A 17792-nucleotide genomic window follows, 5' to 3' on the forward strand; every position below is an offset into this window, starting at 1 on the left:
TGCGGTTACTTACGCCCTGATTGAAGGACTTGACACTGCAGCTATCCAGTTCCGAGGAACTGGATGTTGTTAGTGTCGAAGCAGGAGATACTGAGGACTCGTCTCCTCAGTCTCATGCTTTTGAGGAGCTTGTTGAGGTTGTAACGAGAGCGGTTGAAAGATTAAGCATCGTTCATCGTTCGTTCAAAAAGCAAGCTAGACGAACGCTGCCTGCCCTCTCGTTCACAATCTAAATGCCAACGCCTTCCATTTTTCCCCGATCTCCACACCAAGGTCACTGCTGCAGTCTTACCAGGCTGAATTGTTATGAGACCTATAACTAAAACTATCGGCCGTTCTATGGCAGCCCTGGTGGTCACTGAGAGACATCTCTGGCTCAATTTGAGTAATATAAAGGAAAAGGATAAAAACTTTTTAATGGATGCACCTCTGTCACCGTCTGGCCTCTTTGGCAACGCAGTGAATTCAGTTGTCGAGAGGTTTCAGGAGTCAGCTAAACAGGCGGCTGCATTCCAGAAACTCCTCCCCCGCCGCACACATGTCTCCGGGGCTGCTAAGCGGGAGCAGCCCCAAACATCAAAACCAGCTCCTCACACCGTGCCACACAAAAGCATGTGTTGCTTCCCGTGCTCCCCCCACAAAAAGACTGGGGACACGCTCTCAAGTGCAGCCTTCAAAGGGTAAGACGGATCTGAGGACGTCATTATTTCTAAGAAGGCTGCGGGGAAAAGGTCCTGACGTCCGAGGGTACAGGCCAATGAGGGCAACACCTCATTATGCGGTGCCCGTCTCCCTTCGGTGCCCTCAGGATACCGTTATGCACCTTGTGTGCTTCAGGGCGCAGCGGTCTCCGGCGAGCACATATCTCAGGGTCCACCCGGAAACGTAGTGGTCCTGGGATGCCCGCCCCCCCGAGGAGGATCCCAGAGCAGTCAGTTCGGTGGTTACCTGCCGGTTCGCCGTTACAAGGCGTCGGACTTATTGCACAACAACAACAAAATCCAGCTAAAGTTCAAAATGTTAACACTGAGACAAATCGTGCCACAGATCAGATCCGAGGACTGGTTTGTCACAATAGATCTCAAGGACGCATACTTCCACATTTCCATCCTTCCATATCACAGGAAGTTCCTGAGGTTTGCTTTCGGGGGCAAAGCATACCAATATCGAGTTCTTCCGTTCGACCTAGCACTATCACCCCGCACTTTCACGAAATGTGTAGATGCAGCTCTGGCGCCACTGTGTCTGCAGGGTTTTCGCATCATGAACTACATCGACGACTGGTTGATTCTCAGTCGCATCAGTTGGCGGTTCGGCATCGAGATGTCGTTCTCGCCCATGTGAGAGAGTTGGGGTCACGGTTAAACGCGAGTGTGGTTTCTCCACTACAGAGGACCACTTATCTGGGAGTGGTTTGGGATTCTATGTTGATGTGGGCATGCCTATAACCGGCACGCATAGAGTCTATCCTGTCAGCCATGAAAAGAATAAAGCTAGGCCAGTCACTCACTGTCAAACAGTTTCAGAGACTGTTGGGTCTGATACCTTTTGTCCTGTTGTACATGAGACCCTTGCAGTGGTGGCTCAGGACCAAAGGGTTTTCCCCGAGGAGCAACCCCTTTCGCATGATCAGGGTTACGCGGCGATGCCTACGTGCCCTGGTTATGTGGAAGAAACCTTGGTTCCTGTCCCAGGGCCCCGTGTTGGGAGCTTCTTGTCGTCGCAGGATGCTACCGGCAGATGCCTCCCTCACGGGCTGGGGAGCGATCCTGGAAGGACGCTCGACTCAGGGTCTATGGGGGGACCATCATCTCTCCTGGCACATCAATCGCCTAGAGATGTTGGCTGTATTTCTTGCCCTCAAGAATTTCCTCCCAGACCTCACGGCAGGGCTGTATGTTAACTTTTTTTACACATAGCACTGGTGCTACAGAGGTTGAAAGTTTTGTAGCACAGACCAAACAGTTGTAACACAAGTATAAAACGTCTGTTATCATCCCTGAAAACAAACACAAGTAATGGAGTTCATCACTTAAAGAGGCATTGATGTTCCACCAAGAGCACAAAAAATACAAACCATCTCAAAAATTGTCTAATTTTCTCTGCCAGATCGAATTTCATTCCATCAGCTATCAGAGAAATCATCTCTCTACATCATACATGGTTATCATAAGGTTTAAACTTCATGAAAGGAAGTTCTTCTTTAGCAATACAATACGCTACATTCATTTTCATTTTAACTTCACTGAAATCCGCATCATCTGCTTTGGCCGCCTGGGTCCTGAGGGTGTGCAGCAGCGTGCCAGCCTCCTTTTTAAAAATGCTGTTACCCATCACAAAGGGGTTGTCTATTTTAATCTTTTCTGGAGCCTCCTTGCACCAGCTGTAAAAAAAGAGCTGTTGGTCAGTATCTAAGTTAACCACGGAAAATCCTTTTTCCACTCGGGGTTATATCTATAAATGTTCCTTTTTGTTTCTCCCTTGCTTTGATTTGGTAAAACTGCTTCTGTCGATTCTTCTTCGCGGGCTTGTTTGGGGTTTGCGTGGATCACTTAAAAATAGCGCCTCATTTTCTCGTCAACTAGCAGCTGCATAGAAATTATGGGCATGTTACTTAGGAATTGTGGGAAATGGAGTTGGACAAAATGACTCAATGCAGCCAGGACACGAGTTTTAATCACGCAATATACTACAACTACCAAGTATAATAGCAGTGCGCCATCAATCTCACACACATACAAGCACAACAATCACTTCACACTATTAAGTGGCTGTGTTATGAACATGCAAAACTGTATCACAGTTCTACAGTGGTAAATTTATTCATCGCAAAGACCAATTTTTTCATAGCATGTGTCGCATTGTACAGTCCTGCCTCAGGGGCCCACCATGTGTTGGTCATCAAAGACAACACATCCGTGGTTGCCTATATAAATTATATGGGGGGTTTGTGCTCGCGTCCGCTATGCCAAGGCTATGTTTGTATGCTTTTCCCCTGATCGCTCTACTCCCTGGAGTTCTTGAGAGAGTTTGCAGGGTTTTGCATTTACTATTTATGCCTACTTCTTATAGCCCCGCGGTGGCCGGGCAGAGTTTGTTTCCCCGATTTAGTGTCTCTCCTCGACGGGCCTCCTCTAGAGTTACCCGTCAGGAGGGACCTTCTGTCCCTTCTGTCGACCAGAACTGTGGAACCTGTGGGTTTGGCCTCTGAGGGGGCCCAGCTCATATCGACATGTCTCAACCAAGGTTGTGGAGACCATTCTACAATCCAGAGCTCCCTACTCAATGAAACTTTATGCTCTGAAGTGCAGAGTCTTCACTTCATGGTGTAGTGACCATCGGTTGGACCCAGTTAACCCTCAGAGGTCGGAGATCACGCCGGCGTGATCTGCTCGCTTTTTTCCTTATGAGTTGAATTGAGACCCAAAATACTCTTTTGACTTTGATTTTACAAAACAAGTTTCATACATCAATCGATTCTGTTAAATGTGTATTATTTTTGTGTATACTCACAATAAAAACAAAGTGTTGTGCTTTTTGCCAAATAAAGAAAAATAAACGTGATGCGAGTTCTGCCTTCTCTCTGCCTGTGTAGTCCATTCTGAAACGCGTCCGAAAATGAACAATAACTCAGCGAATACTCAGTCAAACAGGCAAACAGACATACAGGCATGAAGCTTGAATTCTCTTCTCTTAAATGAAGTAATTTATATAAAAAACAAATATTCTCATGTTGTGAAATCTGTATTAAAAGAGAGCGATTCCAGTCGACCTCATTAGAGCTAATTCAAATGTAATGTGACTCCGCCTACGGAGAGCGCGCACTATTCAAACGCAAATGAATGAGGCAATCCAAGCAAACCTGTGAACGCCCACATATCAGTTTATTCAGATCATTACTTTAACACCGTCTCAGCAGCGCTGTGAGCAATAACAATAATGAAAAAAGTACCTCAGAAGTGCGGGTATATCGAGGAGCGAGCTGAGGAATACTGTAAGTTTTTTTTTCTTCTCACGTGAATCGGGTTTCTGTTTTTAATGAATGAACGGCAGAGATGCGCGCTGTTTACCACAGCTCGCAAAAAGACAGTTTAAATTTAAATCGCGTGTGTGAATGAATGAGGATGTTTTAGCAAACTGTATTACTATGAGTAAAAATCGACTGAAATATGTTGAAATAACATGTAGGCTATTTGTACGTATTTGTACGTAGCAATACGTATTAAACTGCAATTTTATATGCCCTAATATTTCATAAAAACAACGTTACAGTCAGGCGAAATATGAAAGACAACATTTTGTTGACTAGATTTGAGTACAGTTTTTACTGTAGAATATACTGCCACATAAGCTTTTGATGAAAAAAGTAGCCTACCTCAGAAGTGCGGGTATATCGAGGAGCGAGCTGAGGAATACTGTAAGTTTTTTTTTCTTCTCACGTGAATCGGGTTTCTGTTTTTGATGAATGAACGGCAGAGATGCGCGCTGTTTACCACAGCTCGCAAAAAGACAGTTTAAATTTAAATCGCGTGTGTGAATGAATTATGATGTTTTAGCAAACTGTATTACTATACTGAGATGAGTAAAAATCGACTGAAATATGTTGAAATAAAATGTAGACTATTTGTATAAGCAATACGTATTAAACTGCAAATTAACATTTATATGCCCTAATATTTCATAAAAACAACGTTACAGTCAGGCGAAATATGAAAGACAACATTTTGTTGACTAGATTTGAGTACAGTTTTTACTGTAGAATATACTGAATATATATATCAAATAAGCTTTTGTTTAGCAATTTTTATATATATATATATATAAAATAAAGTCATCAACTAAGATGTTAGCTGTTCCAATTTTGGCTATATTCAAACTAATGAATACATAGATAGGCCTAAAATGTAGGCCTATAATCATTTTTACAAAGAAAGAGTACACTTGAAATATTGTTGAAATTTTAATTATTGTTGTAATTGTAACCTTTTAATAAAATAGCAAAACATATTTACAAGATAGATGTAAGCAAAATCTTAAATGGTCAATATAAGTCTTCTAATTTTTTGTCCTTGCATTGTGGCTCAGTCAGTCAGAGTCACACCTGAATGAATGGCTAATTATGCAGAGTCATTATGCATAATGGGTGGGACATTTTGTATTCCAAGGTGTAAACCACTCCTCGTTCACGCCCACTCGCATAATGGCTTTCCAAGCAAAACCTGTTTTACATCAATTTAAATCAATGTATTGTTTTATCTGAACGATAAAGCAAGACTATTTTCACATAATTTTGAAGCCAGAACTCGAAGGAAGAACATCCATTTCTCAAAAGTCTTATTCATGCATATTTATTATGAGTTTTGAGGTCTTCTTTCAGCAACTTTCATTTTAAATTTTTTCAATAACCACGCATAAGCATTATTCTCTTAAAAATAAAAAAATATACATGCATGGTGATCACATATTTTGGTAGCCCTGTTTGTGCTATATAGAGTGAATTTACACCTTTGCCATTAACATGTTTATAAATAACTGAAAAAAGCACAAATGTCAGAGCATGTGTCAGAGCAACACCTCCAGTGCCCAGAAAACACCTCAGACTCCAGAAGGTTAACTGCCCGGTTGGTACAGTGCTGGACTTCCTGCAGGAGCGGTTCACTGCAGGTCTATCCCCGTCCACTTTAAAGGTTTCTGTGGCAACCATAGGTGCTTACCACATTCCTTCAGGTGGAATGTCTTTGGGTAAAGACCCCTTGGTATCTCCTTTCCTCCATGGTACTCTAAGGCTGAGGCCTGCAGCTCGCACCAGGGTGCCGACATGGGATCTGGCCATTGTCCTTCAAGGCCTTTCCCAGGCTCCCTTTGAGCCTTTGGTGGAGGTGCCAGCTAGATTTCTTACTTTGAAAGCTCTGTTCCTCCTCGCAATCTCATCTTTTAAAAGAATAGGAGATCTACAGGCATTGTCGGTTGCACCCTTGTGCTTAGAATTTGTGCCTGGCATGGTTAAAGCATTCCTTCATCCTAGACCGGGCTATATTCCCAAGGTCCCCACTAATGTGGCTAGATCTATAGTTCTGCAGGCCTTCTGTCCTCCTCCTTTTCAAGATTCGGACCAGGAAAAGAACAATCTGCTGTGCCCAGTTAGGGCACTGGATGCCTATGTCCACAGAGCTGCCCTGTGGTGTAAAGCTGAACAATTGTTTGTATGTTTTGGGCCCCCTAACAAAGGGTCCCCAGCATCTAAGCAGAGAATGAGCAAATGGGTGGTTGAGGCCATCTCACTTGCTTATGAGTCGACCGGACAACCTTCACTTTTGGCTGTCCGGTCCCACTCTACTAGGAGTATGGTGGCCTCTAAGGGTCTAATATCAGGAGTGCCCCTCCAGGATGTTTCGTGATGCAGCTGGGTGGTCCTCACCGCATACATTCGTCAGGTTTTACTCTTTGGACCTGGACTCCTGGGTCTCGGGTGCTTTCATCCTATTGCTGCTCTTATGATTTCACACAGGACAGACACTTCTCGCTATGGTGGCACTGGTATAGACGTTTCCTTAGCATCAATCGACACAGCGCAAGTTCTCTTGAATGGGAACACCTCGGTTACGACTGTAACATCGGTTCCCTGAAGAAGGAACGAGACGCTGCGTCCCCTGCCATATCTCCTACGTGCCTGTAAGCGACTTGCTCAGACCTTAAGAAGCTAGCGCTGCTTTGTTTGGGCAGGCCTTATAGTTTCCTGGTTCATGACGTCACCCGCCTCTGATGTTCCCCCACACCATTGGACTGATTTTACATGTGCTTCAAGACATCATCATGCAAAGCATTCCCTTAACGTCAATCGACGCAGCGTCTCGTTCCCTCTTCAGGGAACCGAGGTTACAGTCGTAACCGAGGCGTTTTCTGGATCCCAGCTTGGGACACTGTTTGCTGGTTTTCTGGATTCCAGCATGGGATGCTGGTTCCTAGTTTTCTGAGTCCCAGCATGGAGTGCTGGTTGCTGGTTTGTTGGTCCCCAGTATGGGATGCTGGTTGCTGGTTTGCTGGATCTCAGCATGGGATGCTGCAATGCTGGTGGACCAGCATATGTTGTCTTTTGGGTGCTGGAATAATTCCAGTACGACCACAACAAAACTTGTGAAGTTTTGTGCTTAGAATTTACTTATAAAGTAGTGAAATAAAGTAGATTCACTCTACAAGTGATGATTGAGCATTAGTGATGACACTGTAGTTAGCAGAATCACTGAAGATAAGATGAACAGAAACACAATAACTACAACTTACTTACAGCCACACAGCCTTAGATGACATCAACTACAAATTAAATCAATATCTCACCAAAGGATGATTAAACAACTTTGTAAAAAATTTTTTTTTTTACAAAATTAGAATCAAATAATTCAATAATATGTTTTAATCTTATTTCTATTGTTTTTTCCTTTACATAATTAAATTGTTGAATATGTAAGCAAAAACAATACTTGTCTCCAAAACACTGCTTGCATACAGGCTATACTCATACTCAACCCCGCAAGACCATGCTGGTGAAACACCGTAACCAGCTCAGTTTAGCTTGAGAGCATAAATATGTTGGTCCACCAGCTAGACCAGCACTATACATGCTTAAACCAGCCTGGACCAGCACTTATACCATCATAAACCAGCCTGGACCACCATGGAATCCATGCTGGTTTATGCTGGATTTTTCAGCAGGGAAGTTTTTTTGGTTGAGGGCGGTGAATTTGTTGCAAAAGTAGTGCTTTGATGGCTGGAGGAGTGGTGCTTTAAAGGGGATGAATATAGAGAGGGATTCAGTGTGCTGACACTCTGGCAGTTACTGTTACTAAACTCTAAAGTGCAGACACTGCCATCATGCTAAACCCCTCTCTGAGAAGCTTCATCCCTTCCACTGCAAAAAAATATTCAGCAAAAAAAGAAATTTTGATATAGAAACTTTCTTGGACAACAGTCTAGTCACCCATTATTATTGCGCTATTTGTTCTCAACATCCAACCAGATTTGCCACTTATATAATGCTTTTTGCACCAGTATCTAACTGTTCAAAGTTGCCCCGAGATCTGCCGAAACGTCACCAGTAAAGAGGCAGAAGTCCCATCTGATTTGCATTGTTTTAGCTGCCTCGTTAACAATGTTATTCCTCTTTAGCAATCACACCAATGTTTTTCAGGTCTGAAATCCTCTTTGTTGTACATTGACACACGCTACCGGTCATAAGTTTGGGGTCAGTTAGGTTTTTTTTTTTTTTTTTTTAGTCTCTCATGCTCTACAAGGTTACAGTTATTTGATCAAAAATACAGTAAAACAATAATATTGTGAAATATTGTTACAATAAAATAACATTTTATTTTAATATATTTTAAAATATAGACGTTTCCTTAGCGTCAATCGACGCAGCGCAAGTTCCCTTGAAAGGGAACACCTCGGTTACGACTGTAACCTCGGTTCCCTGAAGAAGGAACGAGACGCTGCGTCCCCTGCCATATCTCCTACGTGCCTGTAAGCGACTTGCTCAGACCTTAAGAAGCTAGCGCTGCTTTGTTTGGGCAGGCCTTATAGTTTCCTAGTTCATGACGTCACCCACCTCTGACGTTCCCCCACACCATTGGACTGATTTTACATGTGCTTCAAGACATCATCATGCAAAGCGTTCCCTTAACGTCAATCGACGCAGCGTCTCGTTCCCTCTTCAGGGAACCGAGGTTACAGTCGTAACCTCCTAATAAAATAACATTTTATTTTAATATATTTTAAAATATAATTTATTTCTGTGATGGCAAAGCTGAATTTTCAGCATCAGTACTCAAGTCTTCAGTGTCACATGATCCTTCAGAAATCATTCTAATAGGAAATGTTTTCTGCTCAAGAAACATTTCCTAATATTATCAATGTTGAAAACAGTTGTGCTGCTTAAAATTTTGTGGAAACTGTTTTCAGAATTCTTCGATGAATAGAAAGTTAGAAAGAAAAGAAAACAGAAAAGAATTCATTTGAAATATAAATCTTTGTAACATTTATAAATGTGTTAACTATCCCTTTTGATTAATTTAATGTCCTTGCTGAATAAAATTATTAATTTCTTTCACACACACACACACACACACACACACACACACACACACACACACACACACACACACACACACACACACACACACACACTTTTTGAACAGTAGTGTTGGTTTTAAGGAGAACCACAATATCCGGCTATATAGTTTGAGAGAGGAAAAGTGAGGATTTTAAACACTTCCGGATGAGAAGTATCATGTTTGTTTGGTCTTCTTTGCTGCCACCTTCTAGGGCAAAATTCTGAATGCAGTGTCAGCATTATTTCTTCTGTTTATCCCCCCGCACTGGGGCTCATCCTAATCTCACAAGAAGAAAATTGTTTCAAAATGAGCTGTGCCTTCTTGAACTGATCTGTTTACATAAAATGCATGCCATCCTTTTATCTTTGAGCAGCAATAGTAATCCCTGTATAGTTGGCAGGCACTTTCAGATTTATTTGATATTTATTTGGTTAAAGTGTTCTGGCACTGTTGTTAGGAGACGTATGGTACAGGAGCATTCCAGATTACATAGTTGATAGTTATTTTTGAACAAGTGGAGTGCATTAAAGTGGAGGAGCAAACAGTCTGGATTGGATATCGTGGTTCTCAACATATAGCATAAAATTCCATTTGTACTATTTTGTAAAGTCTGTAGGGTATAGGCGTACTGTAGGAAAAATGTAGAAGATAAAACTGATTAACAGTGAAAGCCTTTACTAATGCAACAAATATGCAAAGAGTGACTTCAGGTTCACAACAGGAAAGTCAGACATTTTGAAAGTCAAGGGACATTAAATTGTATGGCCTTAGTTTTAACAATCATAGATTTGAGAGTTTGAAGTGTTCAGGTTGTGACAATCTCATCTGAAGATATTTGTCTTAAATGAAGCTTCAGGGGTAACAAGTGTCCCTGGATCTTGTGCTTTTAGGCTAATGCAACTTCAGCTAGCTATTTTCATCTAGCTAACGATCTGTGGCACAGACAACAAGGAAGGGCCTCCTGGGAGAGGGAGAAAAAAAATGTTTTGTTTTTTTTTTCTTTCAGTAATGCACTCAAAAATTTGGAGCAGAGAGACATGAAACTGGAGTTATGTAGGGCAGCTCGTGAATGGAAAAGCAACCAGAGGCCATTATATTTTTCACTGATTTAAAAAAATGTTTGATAACAATGCATAAGATATTTTTAAACTTCAGTCTCAGAATTCAGTGAATTCTGGCACCCTTTCATCCTTCTGACACCCAGCGTATATTCTTACAGTCAATCGACATTAAGGACCCTGACTGAAGTGACCAAACACTGAAAATCAATACCTAATGGGCTTTGACCTGAAGTGAATTTAGATGGAGAAGTTAATGCTTTCTGTTTCTCGCTATACAGGGCTGAAAATCCGCGAAGTGACGATCAATGTTACTAGGCAGCAGGTGGAGGATTTCCATGGTCCAGAAGACTACTGGTGCCTGTGTGTGGCCTGGAGTCACCTAGGAACCTCGAAGAGCCGTAAGGCCACAGTGAGGATAGCCTGTGAGTATTCTAGGTCAGGGGACCATTAGTGGTCTCCAATTGGGGAAAATAATAAAAAAATGTTTTTAAGGATGCCAAAACAAAATGAAGAATACTATATTATTCAATGTTATTTTTGTTGTATTTTGAAAATGCGAATATATAATTTAATGCACTTGAGGGTCTCTTGGGTATCAAAAAGTTTGAAAATACCCCTTGTATTTAACAAATCTTTTAAACAATCAGATTTTTTTTTCTCCTTTAGCATTTTGTCTATTGAAACTGATTTAGATAAAAGCTTGCAAAACTACACGTGATCACGTTTTCCACATCATGTTGACAACAGGCTTGTTCGACTTCATGCAGTGTTGTGCAGACCGATTGGCTGCTGACTTGAAGCAGTGCATGGTGGTTAGGAATTTAGTCCAAATTGAGACCACACCGATGCCATGTGACTGTGACGTATGGCATCAAAGTACCGCGAAAGCGATTCGAGAGCAAACGGCTGACTCAGCCTGCGCAGCTTCTCAAGAGCGGCTGCATGAGCTCTGATGACGACACAGCTGTTCCACGATTTGTCGCATGACAACGATCATGTGTGTTTCGTGTTTATTCTGACACCTTCAGTTCCACTAATGCTCACAAATATCTATTTTCATAACAGTAAAAGTTATCATGTATTAGCGATATTATATTGTGTCGTTAATCAAAAAAAAAAAAAACTGATACAAAAAAATAGACCCCACTACAATGGTATTTAAATAGTATATGCTTATGTTGAACTTTATTCTTGTACAAACAGATGCTGTATTAAGCTGTACAATGAAAATGTCTCTGAAACATCTGTGTATTTGACAAATATTGAATTTCAAGTATGCAAACACAGCACGAGCGTCACTACTGGAGCAGAAAGTGTCCGACTTCAAAGTCTCCGTTTTCAGCTCCTCCCCGACTGCACGCGGCAACTCTCGCAGATTGGTTACATCCAGCTGCAGCTGAAGTCGAACACACCTAACATGTCACCACATGTGATCACATGGGAACTGTTCCAAAACCACATGTTTCCCATCTGCAAAGTATGTGTTTGACATGTGTTCCACATGTAACCACATGTTTTTTCTGTGACGTAATATAAACACATAGATGTAAAAGGGGCAAGAATCTGTTTTGTGTTTTCTGTTTACAATTTTTTTCCTTAATTCACTTAATGTGTTAAGTCTGAAGGCATATTTATATAAACAGCTTTATTTAGTTTTTATTATTATATGCTGTGATCATCATTATCATTTATTATTGTTTTTAAGAATTGTTATATTGTATCATTATCAGCTGTTATCAATTCACAACTTTATTCCACTTGAATACAGGGAGCATTATTTTTATCCTACGTGAAGCTGGACCATTTTTTGACATTTTTCTAGTGTTTTCTTTCTACAAATTGAAAGATTTTTTGCATTGTACATAAAAAAAAAACTCTATTGCTGTATAAGCACAGTGTGGATGAGGCAGAACTGTCCAACTGAACTGAACCAATGACACCTGCAACTCTAGCAGATGGCCGGAGCACACTTGAGAATGTCTGCACTCTGCAGCTCTTTTACCCTGCCTTTCTAAGGTTGCCAAAACGAAAGGCAGGGGGCATAGAGAGTGCAGCATGCTGAGCGGTGAAAGCGATTGGCATAGATAGGCCAAATATCGGCTCGGACTCTGCCCGCTGTGACAGCTGCCTCTTATCTTTTCAAACAGACCTTCGCAAAAACTTCGAGCAGGATCCTCAAGGGAAGGAAGTGCCAATCAAGGGCATGATTGTGCTGCATTGCCGTCCCCCAGAGGGAGTGCCCATGGCAGAGGTAAGACCCATCCTCACAGCCTCTGACATCATTCCCACAGGGAGGATATCTGGGAAGGGCAGTACATGCTCTCTGCTGACTGGAAAAGAGCATCAGCGCTTTTTAAAACATCCATACTAAGTGATGCCTGTTTCTGTGCTTGTTCATCCAGATAATTGTTATTTACTCATGCCTCATGCCGTTACATACCTGTATGACTTCTTTCTTCTATGGAACACAAAAGAATATATTTTAAAGAACTGCTTTGGCCCATTTATATTGAAAGTCAATGGGGTCCAAAACAACATGATGTTCATTGTTGGAACAAACACCGTGATATTTTTCAAACTATCTTCATTTGAGTTTTACTTGAAAAAGAAAGTCATACAGATATTTTAAATAAAATATTTCGGTCAATATAAAAAAGTCAATAGGGTCTGAAAAATATAGGACCATATTCACTTTAATTGAATGGACAAAAAAAACCTAATTATTTTCAAAAATATCTCCTTTCCTGCTCCACACAAGGAAGTAAGTCATACAGGTTTGGAATGACATGAGGCCGGGTGAGTAACTGATGGACAGATTTAATTTTTTAGCGAACTATCCCGCTAAAGAGAACATCAACTTACAGTGCACTGACTGTTGTCATCAAATTTGATGGATTGATTTCAGTTTAATGCACGTTCATGTGCAGTCAAGGGTCAAGTAAGGGACAAAAACGACAGGTCCACATATCATTGGTTATGAGCAGGCGATATATCCATATACGTGTGTGTGTGTGTGTGTGTGTGTGTGTGTGATTATAGTAGGATTTGGTCCTTGGCAGCCACCAATGCTTTGTGAATGATTCAGTGATGAAATGGAAGAGCTCTGCCGGCGTCTGTCTATTCGAGTGCATGCTGGACAGAAACTGAGGAAATCTGGGAAGTACTGGAAGACAAGAATCTCCCTTCAAGTACTTTGTCAACATAAATGAAGTCAGCTAAAAGAGGGGCTAGTGAATAATGTAGAGTGCAGACCAGCAATCGGCGATCGGGTCCATTCCAACACACCTCCGCCATGAAAAATTTAAATCTAAGCTGTGAGGGGGAGTGCAAAGATTTATATGGCATCATTTTACCAGCATGCTGGATGCTAACTCTCTCTCTCTCTCTTTCTCTCTCACCTTCTCTTTTGCTCTGTCCTAGTGGACTGTGTTTGTGGTTTTAAACTGTCATAAACACCCCCTCTGAGAAATGCTCTGTAGGATGTCTGTGGTCACAAAGCTAATGAGACTCACATTTTTCTGGATAGAGTCAGTTTGTCATCACTGTTGGCTCTTAGGATAATTAACCAGCCTGATCTTTGTTCTAATAAGTAAACAAATACCATTGTGTTTTGAAGTAAATGTGGTTGCTGGTCATTGTTACTGTGCATGCATTCTTGTTAGGCAGAATGTCTGAGCGGCTTTATTTTATACTACAAAAGTGTATGGTGTTTTATACAGCCCAGCTCCAAAAACAGACAAAACGCATAATAAAAGCGATCAAGATGACTATATTGTAAGTATTCTGTACTATATCCTCTTCATATAATACTTTGTGTGAGGAAGAAACTGAAATTTAAGCCCTTATTCATTGATAATGATAATCTTCCCTCTCTTCACACAAAGCTATCAGGCTTATAAAGCAGTAGTAATATTTAGAATATATATATATATATATATATATATATATATATATAGTCTACAAAGCATATAATGCAACGAAACACAATGGTGATTGAGAGATGTACAAATAAACGTACCTCAAAATCCTGATGTATCATATTTGATATTCACGTTTTTAACCTGACTTTTCTAAAACATTATGCATGAATAATCAAGTAAACTTAAGTTGCTTCATTCCAGTATAGTGTTCATATTGTAATATATACAGTATCTTATTTAACTAAGTTATCTTTATAAAAATCTTTAAATATTTCACAGCAAAAAGACATGTGTAACCATGACTTGAATGTTTTTAGATTTATACTAAAAGCCTTTTTTCTTGCTAGAATGTAAACTATCAATCAGACAAAGGAAGGCATGTAGTAGATTTTTTACAACAGATTTTGCTCAAGTTGATAAATTATAGGCCTTCAAATGTGATACAGCTAGCTTTTTATGGTTATTTGTGCTTTTTGTCATTTCTACAGTGACCATCCACATTCAATGTATGGAACACAAAAGCTTGGACATTCTGCTGCCTAATTTCTCCTTTTTGTGAAGTGCAAAAATAACACAGGGTTAGAATGAGTGTAAAATATGACATCTTTATTTTGGTGGTTATCTATTCCTTTAAATGGGTGTGTTTTCCTTTTAAATAGAAGCAGTATTAATGTGTTGAATCTGAGTGGTGAATGAAACTGTGAGATGATCCTGTGTCTACGCAGGGGGGCTTCTTAGCACTGCGGTAATTACAACTTAAACATTAAAAAAAACTCTGAAATGACCTTTTAGAAAGAACAAGTTTTCTGTTTTACAGCTAAACTGTAACTATAACTGGGTTTCCCCAGAGAGCTACTTAAGCTTTTTTGCATAGTTGGTGTAGACTCTGTCATCATAAAAATCTTCTTAATGAGATTATGCACTCTGAATTTGCTACTGAGGAATAGTGTTAATTTGGCCAAGAGAGATTTTGCTCCCAAACTTTTTTGTGAAATACATGTATTGATTTTAAGTTAGACCAGAAAATGCTCACACCTTCCCTTTTACTGTTTTCTTTACCCGCTACTGACTTAGAAATCTTTAAGAGGATCCCATAGGGGAAAACAGTTACATATGTATAAATAGATATTTTTAAATATTTTGCTTGTAAGAAAAGATCATGCAGCATGTTCCTCATATAAAGTTTTTTTTTTTTTTTTAAATCTCTTAAAATAATTTGTCAAAATACCAGCGTTTGCAATCAAAAGTCAGATATTTTGACATGAACTCATCAAATTCTTCTAAGGCCAAATTATCTGAGCCTTTGTGATCCACATTTATAACTCTATAACCTTTTCTGCATGATAATCATTGTCTCATTTGTGTCTAATTGCATTTCCCATAAGGATTTTTAGGAAAAACATCTGGGACCAAGTTGATACTTCAATGAAACATAATTGAGATCACCATTAAGTTTTCTTAGCACCATTAAGTGCTTCATTCCATTCAAAAAGCAATAGCTCAGCGCTCACTTCATGTGTTCCTACCTGTTTCCTACTTTTTCTCTCTCCTGTCCATTTCCAGCCACCATGAAAGTGAGTGATGATCCCCATGATCTAAAAAGCCAATTAAAGGCTGGTCGGAGCTAGGTGGTATCCTGTCTCTATGTGTTTAGCTGTGATAAGGCTGATCTGGAAAGAATGGTAATGTGGTTGTGTGTTGAGGAGAGGATGAAAGGGACAACTCTGTGCTTTATGCTTGTGGTTGCCTTTACTTCTGTATTATTGACCACAGAGTGTTTGCACAGCATTTTCCTCTGTGTTTGCCAGGTCTGGGGTTTATTCTCTCTCTCTCTCTGTGTGTGTGTGTGTGTGTGTGTGTGTGTGTGTGTGTGTGTGTGTGTGTGTGTGTGTGTGTGTGTGTGTGTGTGTGTGTGTGTGTGTGTGTGTGTGTGTGTGTGTGTGTGTGTGTGTGTGTGTGTGTGTGTTATTTTAAGAATCATAATTAATTCAAAGTGCATCAAGGGATATCAAAGCTTGGGTATAAATTGGAATTTGACTCTGAAATTGAGATGATGAGACTAAGAAAACAGTGAGTCTGTGCAAATAGAATTAATTTGTGGATTGAGACCGCAGGCATTAATTTAACTGGGATGACTTGAATTACAGGGATCACATCCACCCATGAACTGACCTCACTATTTCGGACTGCACACCATTTCAGAGATGATTGCTGATTTAGAGTGATCAAGACTATTTTGCAAAAAATGATTGGCTGTAATATATAGGCATGTGAAATGCCAAGCATGTTCACTCTTGAATTTTGAAATGTGTTTTAGATATACAGTACAATGAAAAAGAAAATCAAGGATGTTCTTAGTGTTCATTTATATAAACATTGGAATTAAATTATTAATCACACTCATCCAAAAAGTCCAATAAATCCTGCATGATGGAAAGTTAAACTATGCTTGCTAGTGAACGTTTTATGTTGGCATACATGTCAATGGAAATGGCCTCTGTCTCTGTAACAAATGGGAGTTGCATGTTGAAATACCATAGGCTACTAATAAGTAGGACTTGTTTTCCAAAATATAATACAACTGTTGACCTCTCAGTAAAACAAGGATGATGTTTAAGTTAATAGTCCATCATATCAGATCCACGATTTCAAAGCCCTGGCATTTCTGCAGTTAAGATTAATAGCACTAGTCACAACTCACTGCAACATTACAGCAGTTTACTCACCCTGAGAACTTGGCAGCCCTTGAATAACTTGGAAAAATTGGATAATTTTCAGAAACTGCAGACACTTTGTGTTGCCCACACTCTCTAGCTCATCGTCTGCTATTTCTCAAGACTGGAGTAAGCCCTTCCAGCCACGTCCTTGCAAGGGTCCCCAAGAAAGATTCTGCCATATATAAATATCGGTATCTTGGTTAATTTTCATCTATCTCATTTCACATGCAAAAACATTATCCAGTCACGGCAGATGTTTTAGATGTCTTACATGTGGAAATCTTAAAGGTACCATGGCAAAAAGCAGCATGTTTAATTCTAAATGTTAGAAGGAAAGGTGGACCAGTGGTCATGTGAAAATAAAGCATGAATATTTTTGGTGCAAGAAACCTTGCCTAATGTTATTAGTGTACTTGTGTGGAGTATATTGTGTACATTTGGACAGCTACTCATCAAGAACCTTTTATGTCGAGTCAACAAATACATAAAGAATGTGAACTTATATTAATTATAAGTGAATGAATTCACACAAGCATATTTTATAGATGAAACCGCAGTAGTTTGTTTAAATTGAATAATCATTTTAAAGTTGTTTGTTGAATTGCATGCTCATTTTATACCAAAGATCAAAACGAAAGCATTTGCAGAAATTCAGATTTAGCTATCTGCACTATCAAAGGTTGGTGTCAAAAGCAATTTAAAAAGTGATTGTAGGTGTGTCTGCTTGTGTCAGTCTTGTCAATGTGTTGTGCTCGTGTGGGTTTGATTGAATTCACAGTCAGTGAGGCGGCGTTATATTTCTGCTCCCTGAGGGCCGTCTATCAGAGCTGTTTAATCTTAGTAATTACTCTGCTGAAACATGAAGCAGTTTCAACAGCCTCTTCTCCACCATACACACATGAACACACTTCAAATGTAAAAAAAAAAAAAAAAAAAAAAAACTCCTCTAACACCACCTGCAAAAACCGATCCAAATATTTTGGACATCTT

At 40.0% G+C, this 17792-nt stretch overlaps 1 protein-coding gene across 1 annotated transcript in view; it reads left to right on the plus strand.

The window, feature by feature from the left end:
* unc5db (unc-5 netrin receptor Db) overlaps positions 1 to 17792 on the plus strand; it is a 205417-nt gene that overhangs the window by 155577 nt on the left and 32048 nt on the right. Inside the window, exons 3-4 of the mRNA XM_081364977.1 lie at positions 10444 to 10587; positions 12313 to 12416. Of these exons, the coding sequence (XP_081221103.1) occupies positions 10444 to 10587; positions 12313 to 12416 (248 nt within the window). The remainder of the gene's footprint in view (positions 1 to 10443; positions 10588 to 12312; positions 12417 to 17792) is intronic.

This window comes from Scardinius erythrophthalmus (genome assembly GCF_964197995.2).
Source record: "Scardinius erythrophthalmus genome assembly, chromosome: 5".
In the NCBI taxonomy this organism is placed as follows: Eukaryota; Metazoa; Chordata; class Actinopteri; order Cypriniformes; family Leuciscidae; genus Scardinius; species Scardinius erythrophthalmus.